General features: G+C 43.4%; 1 protein-coding gene across 1 annotated transcript; it reads left to right on the forward strand.

Annotated features, from left to right (window-relative positions):
- Positions 1–224: 224 nt before the first annotated feature.
- Positions 225–16911, forward strand: LOC135519720 (protein lin-28 homolog A-like). The gene is made up of 5 exons (XM_064944948.1): positions 225–307; positions 1322–1401; positions 6235–6419; positions 9920–10113; positions 16542–16911. The coding sequence occupies exons 1-5, from the start codon at positions 225–227 to the stop codon at positions 16909–16911; spliced, it is 912 nt and encodes a 303-aa protein (XP_064801020.1).
- Positions 16912–18568: the final 1657 nt, after the last annotated feature.

The following is an 18568-nucleotide window of genomic DNA, read 5'->3' on the forward strand; positions in this document are numbered from 1 at the left end:
GAGTTGTGTTGCTTGGAATGAGTTTTGCAGGTGATGTGAACTGTTTAGCTCAGGTGACTGTTGGTAGTGCAGACTGTAGTTAGAGTATTGCACATGTGACTCCAGTTCTGCCCACTGTCGTTTAGCAATCGAAAAAAACTAAGTTCTCTTGGGCATTCAACAACTGGTTATGAAAGTCCCAAATGCAGGAGGCTAATGTGTAGTCTAGACGCGAGACATCCTCGATGCATTCTGGGTCTAATTTACAAACATCCCTGCTCTTCTTCACAGATATCCAGGGGTATGACCTCGCAGGGGACAACCTTAAGTAAGTGCGTCACGGTCACCATGCCTTGGATTATTCTGAAATAGGAAACTGTTAAAATCATTATGCATGCGATAAGTATGTATTTATATGGGGAGTGTAACTCAATCCAGTCCAATCTAATAAAAGCTGCTTTTACATGATCCATCCAAGGCCTCAGCTGGAAGCCTAAAATAAAATGTGAGAAATGTAAGCAAAATACTATTTTGTGTGTGTGTGTGTGTGTGTGTGTGTGTGTGTGTGTGTGTGTGTGTGTGTGTGTGTGTGTGTGTGTGTGTGTGTGTGTGTGTGTGTGTGTGTGTGTGTGTGTGTGTGTGAGAGACACATCTCCTTCGTAGAGTTGATCAGACTGTTGATTGTGACCTGTTGAATGTTGTCCCACTCCTCTTCAATGGCTCTGCGAAGTTGCTGGATATTAGTGGGAACTGGAACACGCTGCCGTACATGTCGAACAAGAGCATCCCAAACATGCTCAATGGGTGACATGTCTGGTGAGTATGCAGGCATTGGACGAACTGGGAGATTTTCAGCTTCCAGGAATTGTGTACAGATCCTTGCAACATGGGGCCGTGCATTATCATACTGAAACATGAGACGATGTCGGCCTATTAATGGCACGACAATGGGCCTCAGGATCTCGTCACGGTGTCTCTGTGCATTCAAATTGCCATCGATAAAATGCATTTGTGTTAGTTGTCCGCTTATGCTTGTCCACACCATAACCCCATCGCCACCATGGGGAACTCTGTTCACAATGTTGACATCAGCAAACCGCTCGCCCACACAACGACATAAACTGCCATCTGCCTGGTGCATTTGAAACCAGGATTCATCTGTGAAGAACACACATCTCCAGTGTGCCAGTAGCCATCGAAGGTGAGCATTTGCCCACTGAAGTTGGTTACGATGCCGAACTGCAGTCAGGTCAAGACCCTGGTGAGGATGACGAGCACTCAGATGAGATCCCTGAGGTTTCTGACAGTTTGTGCAGAAATTCTTGGTTGTGCAAACCCACAGTTCCATCAGCTGTCAAGGTGGCTGGTCTCATACTATCCTGCTGGTGAAGAAGCTGGATGTGGAAGTCCTGGGCTGGCGTGGTTAGACGTGGTCTGCGGTTGTGAAGCCAGTTGGACGTACTGCCAAGTTCTCTAAAACGACATTAAATTATCTGGAAACAGCTCTGGTGGCATTCCAACTGCACGCTCCCTCAAAACTTGAGGTATCAGAGGCATTGTGTTGTGTGACAAAACTTTTCATTTTAGAGTGGCCTTTTATTGGCCTCAGTACAAGGTGCATCTGTGTAATGATCATACTGTTTAATATGCCACACCTGTCAGGTGGATGAATTATCTTGGCAAAAGAGAAATGCTCACTAAAAGGGCTGTAAAATGTAAAAAAATTGTGCCAAGAAATTTAGCTACGTTTTTTGTTCCTATGGAACATTTCTGGGATCTTTTATTTTAGATTATGAAACATGGGACCAACACTTCACATGTTGAGTTTATATTTTTGTTCAGTATGTTTGAGACTTAGTTATTCTACCATATGGTTTAACTAGATTCATTGTCCAATATATAATTTCCCTTTAATGTGTTTCAACATAACATTTTTAATCTCCATAATCTGATATCGGGCACAATTGTGTATTTCAAAATTTGATGGACTAAAGATTTAAAGCCTAAAATATAACCTCGAGCTCAACAGTTTAGCAAAGCGGTAGCCTCAAGAGAACGAACAATAGTTTGCGCATGCATTCCATCAATACCCGGGGCCTTCCCAGCCACTTACTTTGCATGGGAAAAAAAATCCTGATTATCACCACACATCCATCATAAGTACCCCAATATCACTCCGAAAGGATCTCAGATTCTCGGAAAGTGTTACGAGATTAGGCAATACAATCGACATTTGCGCAAAGAATATATGGATGTAGAGCCCATTTTACGCATGTTTTTTTTCCACAAAGCTGTTAAAAAAAGAGACATTCGATCTAAATATAATGTGTACAAACTGATTCTGATATATTTACACTTTGCATTGTAGTTTAAACAGTTAAATTATAGTTTTCTACATTTCTTAGAGTTGTTAATATTAGTAGCAGCCTAATGATTTTTTTTTAACAATATGAACCTTGGTGACACTCAAAAGCGAGACTGCAAAAAAGTGTTCAATGGTAGAACATGGAATGAAACCTAATGAACTCGATAAAATGAGAGAGAGGGAGGCTCTCTGGTGGCCTCGGAATTTCTGGTTGAAAAAAGAGTTTAGAACTGATACCAATCACATTACCAATTATGCATGGATACTTTCACCTCATAACTGTGACTATACATGGTCTGATTATGTTTTACCCTCTGTCTTCACCTTTTATATCATACACACAACACATAAGACTATACCCTGAGGTTTCTGTTTCCAAATCCTCCTCAATCTTCCCAATAGGCGCTGATTCAGTTTGACGCATTTCTCTCCTCCTTTATGATACCTGAGAAAATAACTGCTTCGGTAACATCTGATACGGCTGCTGCCTGGTCATTCTGGCCCAATGTTCCATGCTGCGTTTGTGCTGAGCTCCAATTCCTCTCGTATTCTGCATCTTCACAAACAATTTGAAGGCGGGTTGAAGTGTGAGGCGGAGTCCATCAGAGAATTCATGCGGGAGTGTGGGCATGTTTAGATGGTATTGGGAGTATTTCTCCCCCAATCCCCTTTATAAAGAATTCCCCTAACTTCGCCTTGGTCAATCTCTTGTGATTTGAACCCTCTGTCGTTATTTATGCCATAGTCAAATTATCGGGGAATTGTTTTTATTTCGACAATTCGACGATAATATTTAATAAAACCAGGTGTTAATACGCAGGAATATCCTTTATGTGGCTTGTTAAATGTGTACCATGCAAGGAACACATACGCCTATCAGTGAGATATTTCTGCTAACTTTATTTGTACATGGGTTTTGCTAAAAATGATAACCTACGGACGAGAATAGCACAGGAATGTCAACCACACTGGAATGTCAGGTCATGACTGTATAATCTATGCGTTCATGTTTTGTCCTTAGTTTCCTTTTACGCGTTAGGTATATATTTAGGCCAATCTGTTGTTGCCTCATACATGTCAACACAGATTAGCTTTTAAGTAATACGGATTTCCATATTTTGTGATAAATAGCCTAAACTCACTTTACCTGGTGAGTTTCAAGTTTCAACGTTTACACAGGTGTAAAACAGTAGAGTGACATTCTTACCTTGAGAGCTCTTTCCCAATAACACAGTGATAACAATAATAAAAATAATAATATAGATAATAATACACATTGAAAGATAGTTGAGAGTAATGTTGGCTTGTCTTTGTGAGACAACTGTGATACCTGTGAAAATAGGTTTATTTCATGCCCCAAACATTGTGGCTGTGGTGCTCATAAATATATATTTTTGGTGTCTGACAAAGTAGTTATTCTAATGATTTGTCCATCCCTGGAAAGACTGTACCCACCAAATTTGTTCATGTCAGCCACCATGTTTCAGACCTCGATACAGATACCCTATCTTAATGAGTTATTATTCTATCACATAAATCAACCCTGTGTCTGGTCTACTCACATAAACATTTCAAGAAGGATAGGCATATGTGTGACATGTCACAGCTACAGAGAGATTCATTTTGAACAGATAATAACGAAGTAGCCTAATTCAGTGCAATGGTTACCTTGTAGTTAAATGTGATCAAAGTTTTTATTGATATATACAGTACCAGTTAAAAGTTTGGACACAGCAATTACAATTCCCTAAAAGGCTTTTTTTATGTTAATTGGAGTGTCACCCATGCCCATATTAGTTATATTCAAGAATAAAGCCAATAATTCATTTTTATTGTGATTTTCATGTTGTGTCATTCAAGGGTTTTTCTTTATTTTTACTGTTTTCTACATTTTAGAATAATAATGAGGACATCAAAACTATGAAATAACACATATAGAATCATGTAGTGACCAAAAAAAAGTGTTAAACAAATCAAAATGTATTTTATCTTTGAGATTCTTCAAAGTAGCCACCCTTTGCCTTGATGACAGCTTTGCACACTCTTGGCATTCTCTCAACCAGCTTCACATGGAATGCTTTTCCAACAGTCTTGAAGGATTTCCCACATATTTTTTATTTTACCTTTATTTAACTAGGCAAGTCAGTTAAGAATAGATTCTTATTTTCAATGATGGCCTAGCAACAGTTGGTTAACTGCTTGTTCAGGGGCAGGATGACAGATTTGTACCTTGTCAGCTCGGGGATATGAACTTGCAACCTTTACGGTTGCTAGTCCAATGCTCTAACCACTAGGCTAACCTGCCGAGGCTACCCTGTCCTGATGAGCACTTGTTAGCTGCTTTTCCTTCACTCTGCGGCCCAACTCATCCCAAACCATCTCAAATGGGTTGAGGTTGGGTGATTGTGGAGGCCAGGTCATCTGATGCATTACTCTCCTTGATCAAATATCAAATATATTTTGATTTGTTTAACTTTTTTTTTGGTTACGACATGATTCCATGTGTGTTACTTCATAGTTTTGATGTCTTCAACGTTATTCTACAATGTAGAAAATAGTACAAAAAATAAAGAAAAACCCTTGAATGAGTAGGTGTGTCCAAACTTTTGACTGGTACTGTAAATATCATGGCTTAAGGATATGCCTATATATTTAACATATTCCATACATAAATTAGGCTACTCATTCAGGTTATTATTGGCATGAAATGTCAGCTCAAGCATTTGCGTATCAATTACTTATGTTTTGAAACGTCTAATTAATAAATTAACGTGGCATAGGTCCTACACAAATATGTTGATGTTCGGTTTGTGGAACGACGATTGGTTATCTCTGTGCTCTGAATGAACTATTTTGCCTGGATTCGAGGAGAAAAAAATGGCAGTGCTATCCGGTATCCTTGGGACGCCCATACCCTAAACCCTACTCTAATCTTAACCCCTACCTTTACTTTAACCCTAACCTTAAGCATAACCCTCAGTAACCACTATCCTTAACCTTTACCTTAACCATTTTACATGTAAACTTCAATTGGTTAGGGACGTCCTAAAGATCCCGGTTTGCAAGGACCAAACAAAATTGGAGCCAGAAAGCATGTAAATTGACAGAGTCACGTGAACAGAGAAAGAGAAATCCATAGAAGAATATGCTGAAACTCTATGGGGGAACGCACGTTGGATCATGCACCCTAAAGTATGGTCGCTCGAATCAGAATATTCGACTGACGCAGAAGAATAAACAATATCAAGACCAGCAGAGTTTATATCAACGAAGTTTGGAGCGGAAACTTGGCAGGGAAACATGGACGAAGGTTATTCTATATTCTATGTAGTTCTGCTTAGATCTCTCTGGCGTCCCTCTTTCCTGGGAAAGGAGAGGGGACTGACTAGCCTCGGAGATGTTGTTGGGTATCTATTTACAAGATGTTGTGTTGTGTAGCCTACCGCCCACGGCGTTTGCTATATACTTCGAGTTTTTTTGTGCGCTTTTTGCAGAGCTTTATGGGTGACAATGGACACCTGTCCTTTGCGTCAAACCTTTGTTGTTAGACAATTAAAAGTGACGCACGTGCAGATGGAAGTTCATAGCTGATATATAAACACTTCAATATCCATGTTGAAGTAGCCTATGATGGCTATTTATCAGATAGCCATCAAAGCAAAGCAACTGCAAGCAAATTCCATCTGCTGGCAAATGATGTAAATAACGTTTTTGTATATGTTCTTTATGAGTTGGGTACCTGCTCTGGAAAATAAATACTTTGCATATGAATTGTGTACAGGACAGAATACATTTCAGAAGCGGAATGATTTGCACAAATAAGTTTTACTGAAACACATGGGAAGTGATTTCATTGATGTTTTAACATTGTATTCTCGACTTGCTTTCAGGAGGGGTGGGCAAAGGTGGTGATAGAGGAGAGGAGCCAGGATCCTTGCAGGGTGGGCAGCAACAGTCCATGCACGGCGCAGGCCACTGCAAGTGGTTCAATGTGCGGATGGGCTTCGGGTTTATATCCATGACCAGTCGTGGGGGAACTCCCGTAGATCCTCCTATGGATGTATTTGTTCACCAAGTAAGTTAAGTTGAACCATCTATGGATACAAATAATGAGCTGATAGATAGTCAAGCTGAACCCTCGTGTCTACAGGAGTTGGATACACATTGTCCCACTCCTATACGAGGTGACCACACAGTGCAGGCTATTGGATAGTTTTTATATCAACCAGACATTGTTGAGGGGCAGTTGTAACATTGTAACACCTAAGATGTAGCATCAGGAGAATCATAGATTCTGAGTCCTCGTGAATGAGCTGTTATTTGGGATGTCTGTAGGACGACAGGAAATAATGAACATTTGGGAAATTATTGTTATAGTAAAATCATTTTGCATTGTAAAAATGGGTGATTGATAGATGTTACTCGTCATGTTTTATAGACCCAGAAGACAGGGGAAGGGCCTCTCTATAGGAGGGGTTTTTTTTGAAGCCAAAGAAAAGATAGGTGGTCATGCATGGTGGTTGTCAGGTTAACCGTGTGCTTATAGGCCAACCTCACAACCAGGTTTAGATGTTGGACATTATTTCACTCCTGTGGGCTTTGGGCTGTGTATGTTATAGCACTGCTTTCCTTCACCATCCCGTGCCATGTTGCAAGATTCCATAGACACTTTACAGCCTCATTAGAGCCTGAATTCCACCAAATCCACCCAAATATTGCCACATTTTAGGTGTGCTTGATTTAGCTTGCCTAGTCCCAAATCTGTGTGGCTCAATTGGTAGAGAACGGTGCTTGCAAGGCCAGGGTTGTGGGTTAGATTCCCACAGGGGACCAGTGCGAAAACGTATTGCACTCACTGCTACTGTAAGTTGCTCAGGACAAGAGCGTCTGCTAAATGACTCTGATGTAAACGTAGTAGGATTTGCTTGGGCAGCATAGGCTTGGGGAGTGGTGTGTTGGGGGACATAGTGTATGATGTGATGGGAGACTGGCTGGAGTGGATCCTTGGTTATGAAAGCCCATCCGTCCATCTCATCTCACTGTGTTTGGCAGGCTCCTCCTTCCTTCCAGAGCTCGGCTAATACCAGTCTTTGTTTCTTCCTGGTGTTTTGTTCCCTCAGAAAGGGGAGAAGGGGAAAAAAAGCTGCCTACTTGTGTTCACGTGACTTCCTCCTTACAGCGAGTCATCTATTGATAGAGGGACTGATTGTAGAGAAGACTGGTTTCTATGGCCAGCTGATGAAATGCATATGACGGCAGTGCATCTAACTGCTAACCGACACTGTTGGAGCAATGCAGTTGCAGTATGTTATGTCTGTGTGCTTTTGACCCCTGCTTGTTTGATGTTGAGTCACTGTCTCCATGGGCTTTTGAGACCACTGCAATGAATGATTTACTCGCTCTTCAATTACAATTCAGATACATTTTAACTGGGAAATATTTGGTGCATGAATCTGAAACTGATTTCTGGGAATGTTTCACAAAGTTGCGTGGATTGATATACTGTAGGTTTCCTTGCATAGCTTAAATGTGACTAACAAATGACTAACAGGAGGCTTCTGTAGAGAGGACTGTGGAGAGACCGCATATGGCTTTGTAGAATGGCCTGAATAACTGCTTCAAATGGGGGAATTTCTCTCTTTAAACTGGGAATTTGTTGTGATCTGTTGACGATGAAAGAGTTGAAGCTCAACAAATGCCTGTGGTATATTCAAGAGTTAAACTTGCTGAAGCCTGACCCAGCCTGAACTCTAGGGTTTTGTCATTTATTCATCATATCTGGCCTCTCCAACCCTGTCATTCATATCACGTTTCTCTCAATCAAGCCTTCCAGTGGTAAAAGCTTCCTCCACTGTTGGAAGAGCTTTTAAACAGACCATGTGCTGGAGAAATGAAATGAAAGTACTGTACATACCCTGTACCCTTGCTCTGTCTCCTTGCTCTGTCTCCTTGCTCTCTTTTTCTCTTTCCCTTCTCTTCTATGCCCGTTTTCATTCCCACATTCTCCAGGCCAACTTACACCCTCCCCCAACCGAAAATAGGCAAAATGGCTGCTGTGCTGGGTTGGTCTGTGGTAGCCCAGAGTTTAGGTGGCTCCAGCAGGGCTAACAGAGAGCTGGCCTGGGCTTGGCCGGGGCTAACAGAGAGCTGGCCTGGGCTAACAGAGAGCTGGCCTGGGCTAACAGAGAGCTGGCCTGGGCTAACAGAGAGCTGGCCTGGGCTAACAGAGAGCTGGCCTGGGCTAACAGAGAGCTGGCCTGGGCTAACAGAGAGCTGGCCTGGGCTAACAGAGAGCTGGCCTGGGCTAACAGAGAGCTGTCCTGGGCTAACAGAGAGCTGGCCTGGGCTGAGGACTGATGGCTCAGATATGTCGGGAGGAGGACGAGGTGTCTGGAGCAGAGAATCCTGAACCTACGCTTTGACTTCTGTTGAAACGCAAATCGGTGACTACGAGTAACTCATAGAAATATGGGCTAGATTAGTTGTTGGCCTCTGTAAAGGGTTAAGTTTCGTTGCATGTGGTTTCATTAGGATTCATGAGTTATTCCGTTTTTTTTTATTCGTTGCTAGATTGAGTTATTTGTTTTTAGGGGAGGGGGGTTTGTCACTGCAGTTGTTCAGATATACAATCATTTACATTACTGTAAACAACTTTCACAGAAGTCAAATAATTTGTTTTAATCAGTACTATTCCTTTTGTGTATTAGAAAAAAGTTATTATGTATTGTGAACTGGGGGTAAATTGGCTTAATTAAGGCTGTAGTTGAGGTAACAGTTGCTGTAAATGTATGAATTAATTTTGTAAACATTCATTTTGGACCATATCCATGAAAATGTAATTAGATGTAAAATAGTAAAAGTTAATAGTAAAACTTGTTTATGAAAAGTTGTTTAAGAAAAGGAATAAAGCTCTAATTGAGAGATTATTAGGAAATTTTGAATATATTCAAAACCTAAATTATCTGTGTTTAATTTGATAAAACATAAATAGTATTACCATTTATATACTATATATACCTACTATTTAAATGTTTATAATAAAATAATTGTTAAATAGTATTTTCTATTTGGTAATCGTGTTTTTCTTTGATGGATGAAATGTATTTTTTTTTAAACTCATGAACCTCAATCAAGCAATTAATATTATTTGACACACTACGACTGTGAGATCTGGTTGTCTCGCCCAGCTACGCTAAGATGAATGCATTAAGAAAGTATAGTGTTCTGCTGTAGTGTGCTAAGGTCCATCTGAATCCTCTGGTATAGGAAGTGAACCAATCTGCTCAGTCCACAGAGACAGACCCAGGGAATGGCAGGGAGCAAGTGACTGTAGGGATCAGCCATTATGACGGCTATGTCTGTCTTTGCCATAAAAGTAATCCTCAAGCACGTATTTGGATAAATGGTAGAAAGTTATCAAACGTGATGTAGATGGATGAATATGAGCTTGATACCTAGATGGAGAGGTGGGTTGATTTGGTTTTACTGTGTGTGACTAGAACATGAGATCCCTGTGTAATCTGTGTCTTCTTCTCCCTATCCTGCCCCTGTCCTATCCTCCTCCTCCTATCCCAGAGCAAACTACACATGGAGGGCTTTCGCAGACTGCAGGAGGGAGAGCCACTAGAGTTTACCTTCCAGTGGTCCCCCAGGGGCCTGGAGTCTGTACAAGTCACAGGCCTCGGGGGAGGCCCCTGCTCGGGCAGTGAGAGGAGACAGCAACCCAAACCCCCGGCCCCACCGCAGAGATGGAAGCCAAAGGGAGACCGGTGAGTGAATCATAGAAATAGAATTACTAGCACAGACTTTCCTTTCAAGTCAATGTTCTGTTATGGGTGAATATAGAGTGGGTATGACCTGCTGCTGCAGGGAGGGAATTGAGACTGAGACTGGCAACAGAACAGGTGATGTTGGAAGGAACAGAGTAGTACTGCCGTGATCATTAGTGGTGTGTGTGCGTACGTGCGTGTGCATTGATGTAATCTATTTAGCAGTAGCTGCATATTCGTATTTACCTGTGTATGATTCAGAGGTTCTGTGTGGACTATACCTGCTGCATTATTTACATTATGTCAAACGTTCACATTTGTAGAGGTTCTGTTTTAACAGCTGTTTCCCATCCAGATGCAATGTTGTAATGTAGAGCAAATATCACTTTAGACTGAAGAGGAATTCTCAGAAACAGGCTTTCTATTTTATACAGGATTGCCCTTTTATTCATCGTTAGGTGATGTTATGTTGCATTATGGTGGATACTAATTTTATGACCCGAGTTAGGCCTATGCTACATCAATTATCACATTTATTTAACAATGTATACTTATTTTTTTGTATAGACATTTCATCCTAATTTCCCTCCCCATTGTTATAATGTAAGAGGGATCATTCTTCAAAAGAAGGAATAGAAATATGTTGAGGTCAGTGTGTTGACCTCTAACCCCTGACCTTTCTGGGTCAGTAACAGAGCTTCTGGCTGGATCCAAATAGGCAGAATAAAAACATTTTATAAACACTACATTCCCTTTAGTACATCCACCAGAATTTATTTTTTTATATTCTTTATATTGGTTTATTATATTTTGTATTTCATGGATTGATGTATTACAGTGTTACACTGTTAAACTCTTGGCTCCCCGATCTTTATAAACATTGACAATATTTTAACATTTTGGAATTTACAAATAAATTGTGCCAACAACTTTCTCTTCACTTGAGTTATTGGTTGACTTCAAAGTCAAACCTCAGCTGATTTGCTGTTCTGTGCGAGTATTAGAAATGATGCAAACATAAACGTTGTGGGAACTATGTAACCATGTGTCTAAACAGTGCCTGCCTATGTGATTGATATGTTACAAAAACATAGATTCAGCGACGATTGTGAAACCTTTACTACCAGCATGGCAGCTTGTCTTGTGAAAACTGGTTATTCACTCTTACCAGCTAGAATGGGAGTCTATGTGGTGGGGGTTGGGGAGTGGAGGAGGGGGTATTGGTAGGTAACCTCCCAAGCAAGCGAACTTGCCTGGATGAAACCTAAATTCCAATGCCCTTCCCCCTCTCCTTTCCTTCCCTCTCCCCCCTCGCATGTTCTAATTGAAGATGCCACCGTGAGGGACCCCCTGCAAGCCTCCAGCTCAGTCATGCCAAACTCTTTGTTTCCATCTGAAAGAGTTAAAGCTGCAATATGTAACTTTTTGGGTGACCGGCCTGAAATGTAGCCATATAACATCTGACTGGGTGACCGGCCTGAAATGTAGCCATATAACATCTGACTGGGTGACCGGCCTGAAATGTAGCCTTATAACATCTGACTGGGTGACCGGCCTGAAATGTAGCCTTATAACATCTGACTGGGTGACCGGCCTGAAATGTAGCCTTATAACATCTGACTGGGTGACCGGCCTGAAATGTAGTCGTATAACATCTGACTGGGTGACTGGCCTGAAATGTAGCCTTATAACATCTGACTGGGTGACCGATCTGAAATGTAGCCTGGGTGACCGGCGTGGGTGACTGGGTGACCGGCCTGAAATGTAGCCGTATAACATCTAACTGTGTGACCGATCTGGTATGTAGCCTGGGTGACCGGCCTGGGTGACTGGGTGACCGGCCTGAAATGTAGCCGTATAACATCTGACTGCAAGTTAATAAAGTCGTAATGAGCCTGTTTATCTGTTTATGAACTGATCACTAATGATCCTATCTGTTTATGAACTGATCACTGATGATCTGTTTAGGATCATTAGTGATCAGATCATATCTGTTTTTTTATTTTTTTATTTTTTTATTTCACCTTTATTTAACCAGGTAGGCTAGTTGAGAACAAGTTCTCATTTGCAACTGCGACCTGGCCAAGATAAAGCATAGCAGTGTGAACAGACAACACAGAGATACACATGGAGTAAACAATTAACAAGTCAATAACACAGTAGAAAAAAAAGGGAGTCTATATGCATTGTGTGCAAAAGGCATGCGGAGGTAGGCGAATAATTACAATTTTGCAGATTAACACTGGGGTGATAAATGATCAGATGGTCATGTACAGGTAGAGATATTGGTGTGCAAAAGAGCAGAAAAGTAAATAAATAAAAACAGTATGGGGATGAGGTAGGTGAAAATGGGTGGGCTATTTACCAATAGACTATGTACAGCTGCAGCGATCGGTTAGCTGCTCAGATAGCAGATGTTTGAAGTTGGTGAGGGAGATAAAAATCTCCAACTTCAGGGATTTTTGCAATTCGTCACAGGCAGCAGAGTATTGGAACGAAAGGCGGCCAAATGAGGTGTTGGCTTTAGGGATGATCAGTGAGATACACCTGCTGGAGCGTGTGCTACGGGTGGGTGTTGCCATCGTGACCAGTGAACTGAGATAAGGCGGAGCTTTACCTAGCATGGACTTGTAGATGACCTAGAGCCAGTGGGTCTGGCGACGAATATGTAGCGAGGGCCAGCCGACTAGAGCATACAAGTCGCAGTGGTGGGTGGTATAAGGTGCTTTAGTGACAAAACGGATGGCACTGTGATAAACTGCATCCAGTTTGCTGAGTAGAGTGTTGGAAGCAGTTTTGTAGATGACATCGCCAAAGTCGAGGATTGTTAGGATAGTCAGTTTTACTAGGGTAAGTTTGGCGGCGTGAGTGAAGGAGGCTTTGTTGCGGAATAGAAAGCCGACTCTTGATTTGATTTTCGATTGGAGATGTTTGATATGAGTCTGGAAGGAGAGTTTACAGTCTAGCCAGACACCTGGGTACTTATAGATGTCCACATATTCAAGGTCGGAACCATCCAGGGTGGTGATGCTAGTCGGGCATGCGGGTGCAGGCAGCGATCGGCACCCCCATAGAGACTGCCAGAGGACCGGACAGCATGCCCTCCGATTTGACACACTGAACTCTGTCTGCAAAGTAATTGGTGAACCAGGCAAGGCAGTCATCCGAAAAACCGAGGCTACTGAGTCTGCCGATAAGAATATGGTGATTGACAGAGTCGAAAGCCTTGGCAAGGTCGATGAAGACGGCTGCACAGTACTGTCTTTTATCGATGGCGGTTATGATATCGTTTAGGACCTTGAGTGTGGCTGAGGTGCACCCGTGACCGGCTCGGAAACCAGATTGCACAGCGGAGAAGGTACGGTGGGATTCGAAATGGTCAGTGACCTGTTTGTTGACTTGGCTTTCGAAGACCTTAGATAGGCAGGGCAGGATGGATATAGGTCTGTAACAGTTTGGGTCCAGGGTGTCTCCCCTGGGGATGACTGCGGCAGCTTTCCAATCCTTGGGGATCTCAGACGATATGAAAGAGAGGTTGAACATGCTGGTAATAGGGGTTGCGACAATGGCGGCGGATAGTTTCAGAAATAGAGGGTCCAGATTGTCATGCCCAGCTGATTTGTACAGGTCCAGGTTTTGCAGCTCTTTCAGAACATCTGCTATCTGGATTTGGGTAAAGGAGAACCTGGAGAGGCTTGGGCGAGGAGCTGCGGGGCGGCGGGGCTGTTGGCCGAGGTTGGAGTAGCCAGGCGGAAGGCATGGCCAGCCGTTGAGAAATGCTTGTTGAAGTTTTCGATAATCATGGATTTATTGGTGGTGACCGTGTTACCTAGCCTCAGTGCAGTGGGCAGCTGGGAGGAGGTGCTCTTGTTCTCCATGGACTTCACAGTGTCCCAGAACTTTTTGGAGTTGGAGCTACAGGATGCAAACTTCTGCCTGAAGAAGCTGGCCTTAGCTTTCCTGACTGACTGCGTGTATTGGTTCCTGACTTCCCTGAACAGTTGCATATCGCTGGGACTATTCGATGCTATTGAAGTCCGCCACAGGATGTTTTTGTGCTGGTCGAGGGCAGTCAGGTCTGGAGTGAACCAAGGGCTGTATCTGTTCTTAGTTCTGCATTTTTTGAACTGAGCATGCTTATCTAAAATGGTGAGGGAGTTACTTTTAAGGAATGACCAGGCATCCTCAACTGACGGGATGAGGTCAATGTCCTTCCAGGATACCCGGGCCAGGTCGATTAGAAAGGCCTGCTCACAGAAGTGTTTTAGGGAGCGTTTGACAGTGATGAGGGGTGGTCGTTTGACTGCGGCTCCGTAGCGGATACAGGCAATGAGGCAGTGATCGCTGAGATCCTGGTTGAAGACAGCGGAGGTGTATTTGGAGGGCCAGTTGGTCAGGATGACGTCTATGAGGGTGCCCTTGTTTACAGAGTTAGGGTTGTACCTGGTGGGTTCCTTGATGATTTGTGTGAGATTGAGGGCATCTAGCTTAGATTGTAGGACTGCCGGGGTGTTAAGCATATCCCAGTTTAGGTCACCTAACAGAACAAACTCTGAAGCTAGATGGGGGGCGATCAATTCACAAATGGTGTCCAGGGCACAGCTGGGAGCTGAGGGGGGTCGGTAGCAGGCGGCAACAGTGAGAGACTTATTTCTGGAGAGAGTCATTTTCAAAATTAGTAGTTCGAACTGTTTGGGTGTGGACCTGGAAAGTATGACATTACTTTGCAGGCTATCTCTGCAGTAGACGGCAACTCCTCCCCCTTTGGCAGTTCTATCTTGACGGAATATGTTATAGTTGGGTATGGAAATCTCTGAATTTTTGGTGGCCTTCCTGAGCCAGGATTCAGACACGGCAAGGACATCAGGGTTAGCAGAGTGTGCTAAAGCAGTGAGTAAAACCAACTTAGGGAGGAGGCTTCTGATGTTGACATGCATGAAACCAAGGCTTTTTCGATCACAGAAGTCAACAAATGAGGGTGCCTGGGGACATGCAGGGCCTGGGTTTACCTCCACATCACCCGCGGCACAGAGAAGGAGTAGTATGAGGGTGCGGCTAAAGGCTATCAAAACTGGTCGCCTAGAGCGTTGGGGACAGAGAATAAGAGGAGCAGGTTTCTGGGCATGGTAGAATATATTCAGGGCATAATGCGCAGACAGGGGCATGGAGGGGTGCGGGTACAGCGGAGGTAAGCCCAGGCACTGGGTGATGATGAGAGAGGTTGTATCTCTGGACATGCTGGTTGTGATGGGTGAGGTCACCGCATGTGTGGGAGGTGGGACAAAGGAGGTATCAGGGGTATGAAGAGTGGAACTAGGGCTCCATTGTGAACTAAAACAATGATAACTAACCTGAACAACAGTATACAAGGCATATTGACATTTGAGAGAGACATACAGCGAGGCATACAGTAATCACAGGTGTTGAATTGGGAAAGCTAGCTAAAACAGTAGGTGAGACAACAACAGCTAATCAGCTAGCACAACAGCAGCAGGTAAAAAGGCGTTGACTTATGATCCGATCACGTCTATTGCAAATGAATTGGTATGAATTGCTCTTATATTAACCAGTTAATTGAATAGCTTCCTATTTGATTCAGTAAAACAGACCATGTGACAGGCTGGAGTGACACGCCTTAGTTCCCTGTATGGAACCCTGCTTTGTTTCGCCTTGTCATCAATGTATCGCCTTGTCATTGTTTCCGCCTGTGAGCAGCGTCTTGGTTATTTATTGCAAGCCTTAGGCCTGTTGTAGACATACTGAATTTCTATATACATTTGGCAGTAAGCTGTACATATCAGCATGTTGGCAACTGCTATTAATGAGGATTTTATCAGGGAAAATAATGATCTATTTATCTATTTATTTTATTTGTCATCTCTTGATGAGAGCACATATGAGAAGTATTGTATTTGCATTGGTCACTTTAACTGTTTTCTGTTAGGTTCAGTATTGGTGTTATTCTATGGTGCATTCTATGGTGCATTCTATGGTGCATTCTATGGCGCATTCTATGGCGCATTCTATGGCGCATTCTATGGCGCATTCTATGGCGCATTCTATGGCGCATTCTATGGCGCATTCTATGGCGCATTCTATGGCGCATTCTATGGCGCATTCTATGGTGTATTATATGGCGTATTCTATGGTGTATTATATGGCGTATTGTGAAATGCTGCCATCTAAAGGATACATTTGGACCAACAGATTTTGGGTAAATATAATTAAACCAATCTAGTAAGCATGTTATAATAGGATTTGTACCATAATGCATTACGTTCCAGAGAAAATGTAATGATATCCCATATAAGAAGTTCTAGGTTTTATTCTTTAAATTCAGAATAAATATGCCCTTTAAGCCCTGAAGTTGAAAGAAATTTCTTGTTTGTGAATTGGAATGTGACAAGGATCTCCACTCTCTGTCTCAGATGTTATAACTGTGGAGGACTAGACCACCATGCCAAAGAGTGTGGCCTGCCGCCCCAGCCAAAGAAGTGCCACTACTGCCAGAGCGCAACGCACATGGTGGCCCACTGTCCTCACCGCCCCCCCGGCCCCTTGTCTCCTGGCCCTGCCACAGCCACTCAGGGAAGACGCCCTACTGTGGACCAGTACCCCTCTACCTTCACCACCACCTCCTACAGCCCCAGTCCCAGGCAGGGAAACAGGCACTCCCAGCCCTCTCAAGACAGTTCCTCCCCTCTCAGCAAGTCCTCCAGCAAGTCCTCCAGCTCTCCGGAAGACCCGGCACAGATCCAGAGGAGATCTGGAGGACACCACAGGTTGAAACAATCCTGATCCACATCCACCATGGACGGATGCCACCTGTTAGTATTACCTCTGGTCCAATAAAACCACCTTCCTTCAGTCTGATCAGTCTCCTCCTCACACAGACACATCCTGATCCACATCCACCATGGACGGATGCCACCTGTTAGTATTACCTCTGGTCCAATAAAACCACCTTCCTTCAGTCTGATCAGTCTCCTCCTCACACAGACACATCCTGATCCACATCCACCATGGACGGATGCCACCTGTTAGTATTACCTCTGGTCCAATAAAACCACCTTCCTTCAGTCTGATCAGTCTCCTCCTCACACAGACACATCCTGAGCTACATCCACCATGGACGGATGCCACCTGTTAGTATTACCTCTGGTCCAATAAAACCACCTTCCTTCAGTCTGATCAGTCTCCTCCTCACACAGACACATCCTGAGCTACATCCACCATGGACGGATGCCACCTGTTAGTATTACCTCTGGTCCAATAAAACCACCTTCCTTCAGTCTGATCAGTCTCCTCCTCACACAGACACATCCTGAGCTACATCCACCATGGACGGATGCCACCTGTTAGTATTACCTCTGGTCCAATAAAACCACCTTCCTTCAGTCTGATCAGTCTCCTCCTCACACAGACACATCCTGAGAAACCTCAAGCAGATCCACATTTCTAACCAAATGGACAGTAAAGTATCTATTTTACTTCCCCAATCCCTCCCAGACTTTCCCTCTACCAAACACTGTACATCTTAGCTACCTCCTGGGCCAACTCAATCCATCTCCACATAGATAGACCTATACTCTTAGCTACCTCCTGGGCCAACTCAATCCATCTCCACATAGATAGACCTATACTCTTAGCTACCTCCTGGGCCAACTCAATCCATCTCCACATAGATAGACCTATACTCTTAGCTACCTCCTGGGCCAACTCAATCCATCTCCACATAGATAGACCTATACTCTTAGCTACCTCCTGGGCCAACTCAATCCATCTCCACATAGATAGACCTATACTCTTAGCTACCTCCTGGGCCAACTCAATCCATCTCCACATAGATAGACCTATACTCTTAGCTACCTCCTGGGCCAACTCAATCCATCTCCACATAGATAGACCTATACTCTTAGCTACCTCCTGGGCCAACTCAATCCATCTCCACATAGATAGACCTATACTCTTAGCTACCTCCTGGGCCAACTCAATCCATCTCCACATAGATAGAGCTATACTCTTAGCTACCTCCTGGGCCAACTCAATCCATCTCCACATAGATAGAGCTATACTCTTAGCTACCTCCTGGGCTAACTCAATCCATCTCCACATAGATAGACCTATACTCTTAGCTACCTCCTGGGCCAACTCAATCCATCTCCACATAGATAGAGCTATGCTCTTAGCTACCTCCTGGGCCAACTCAATCCATCTCCACATAGATAGACCTATACTCTTAGCTACCTCCTGGGCCAACTCAATCCATCTCCACATAGATAGACCTATACTCTTAGCTACCTCCTGGGCCAACTCAATCCATCTCCACATAGATAGACCTATACTCTTAGCTACCTCCTGGGCCAACTCAATCCATCTCCACATAGATAGACCTATACTCTTAGCTACCTCCTCGGCCAACTCAATCCATCTCCACATAGATAGACCTATACTC

Source organism: Oncorhynchus masou, chromosome 29, assembly GCF_036934945.1.
Source record: "Oncorhynchus masou masou isolate Uvic2021 chromosome 29, UVic_Omas_1.1, whole genome shotgun sequence".
Lineage (NCBI taxonomy): Eukaryota > Metazoa > Chordata > Actinopteri > Salmoniformes > Salmonidae > Oncorhynchus > Oncorhynchus masou.

Bases quoted from the DNA above. Each gene is read 5' to 3' on its own strand.
- LOC135519720 (XM_064944948.1), top strand. From the start codon at position 225: ATGCATTCTGGGTCTAATTTACAAACATCCCTGCTCTTCTTCACAGAT. The intron at 1,402-6,234 runs GTTAGACGTGGT...ACTTGCTTTCAG, and splicing joins GGAAGTCCTGGGCTGGCGTG to GAGGGGTGGGCAAAGGTGGT. The intron at 10,114-16,541 runs GTGAGTGAATCA...TCTCTGTCTCAG, and splicing joins TGGAAGCCAAAGGGAGACCG to ATGTTATAACTGTGGAGGAC.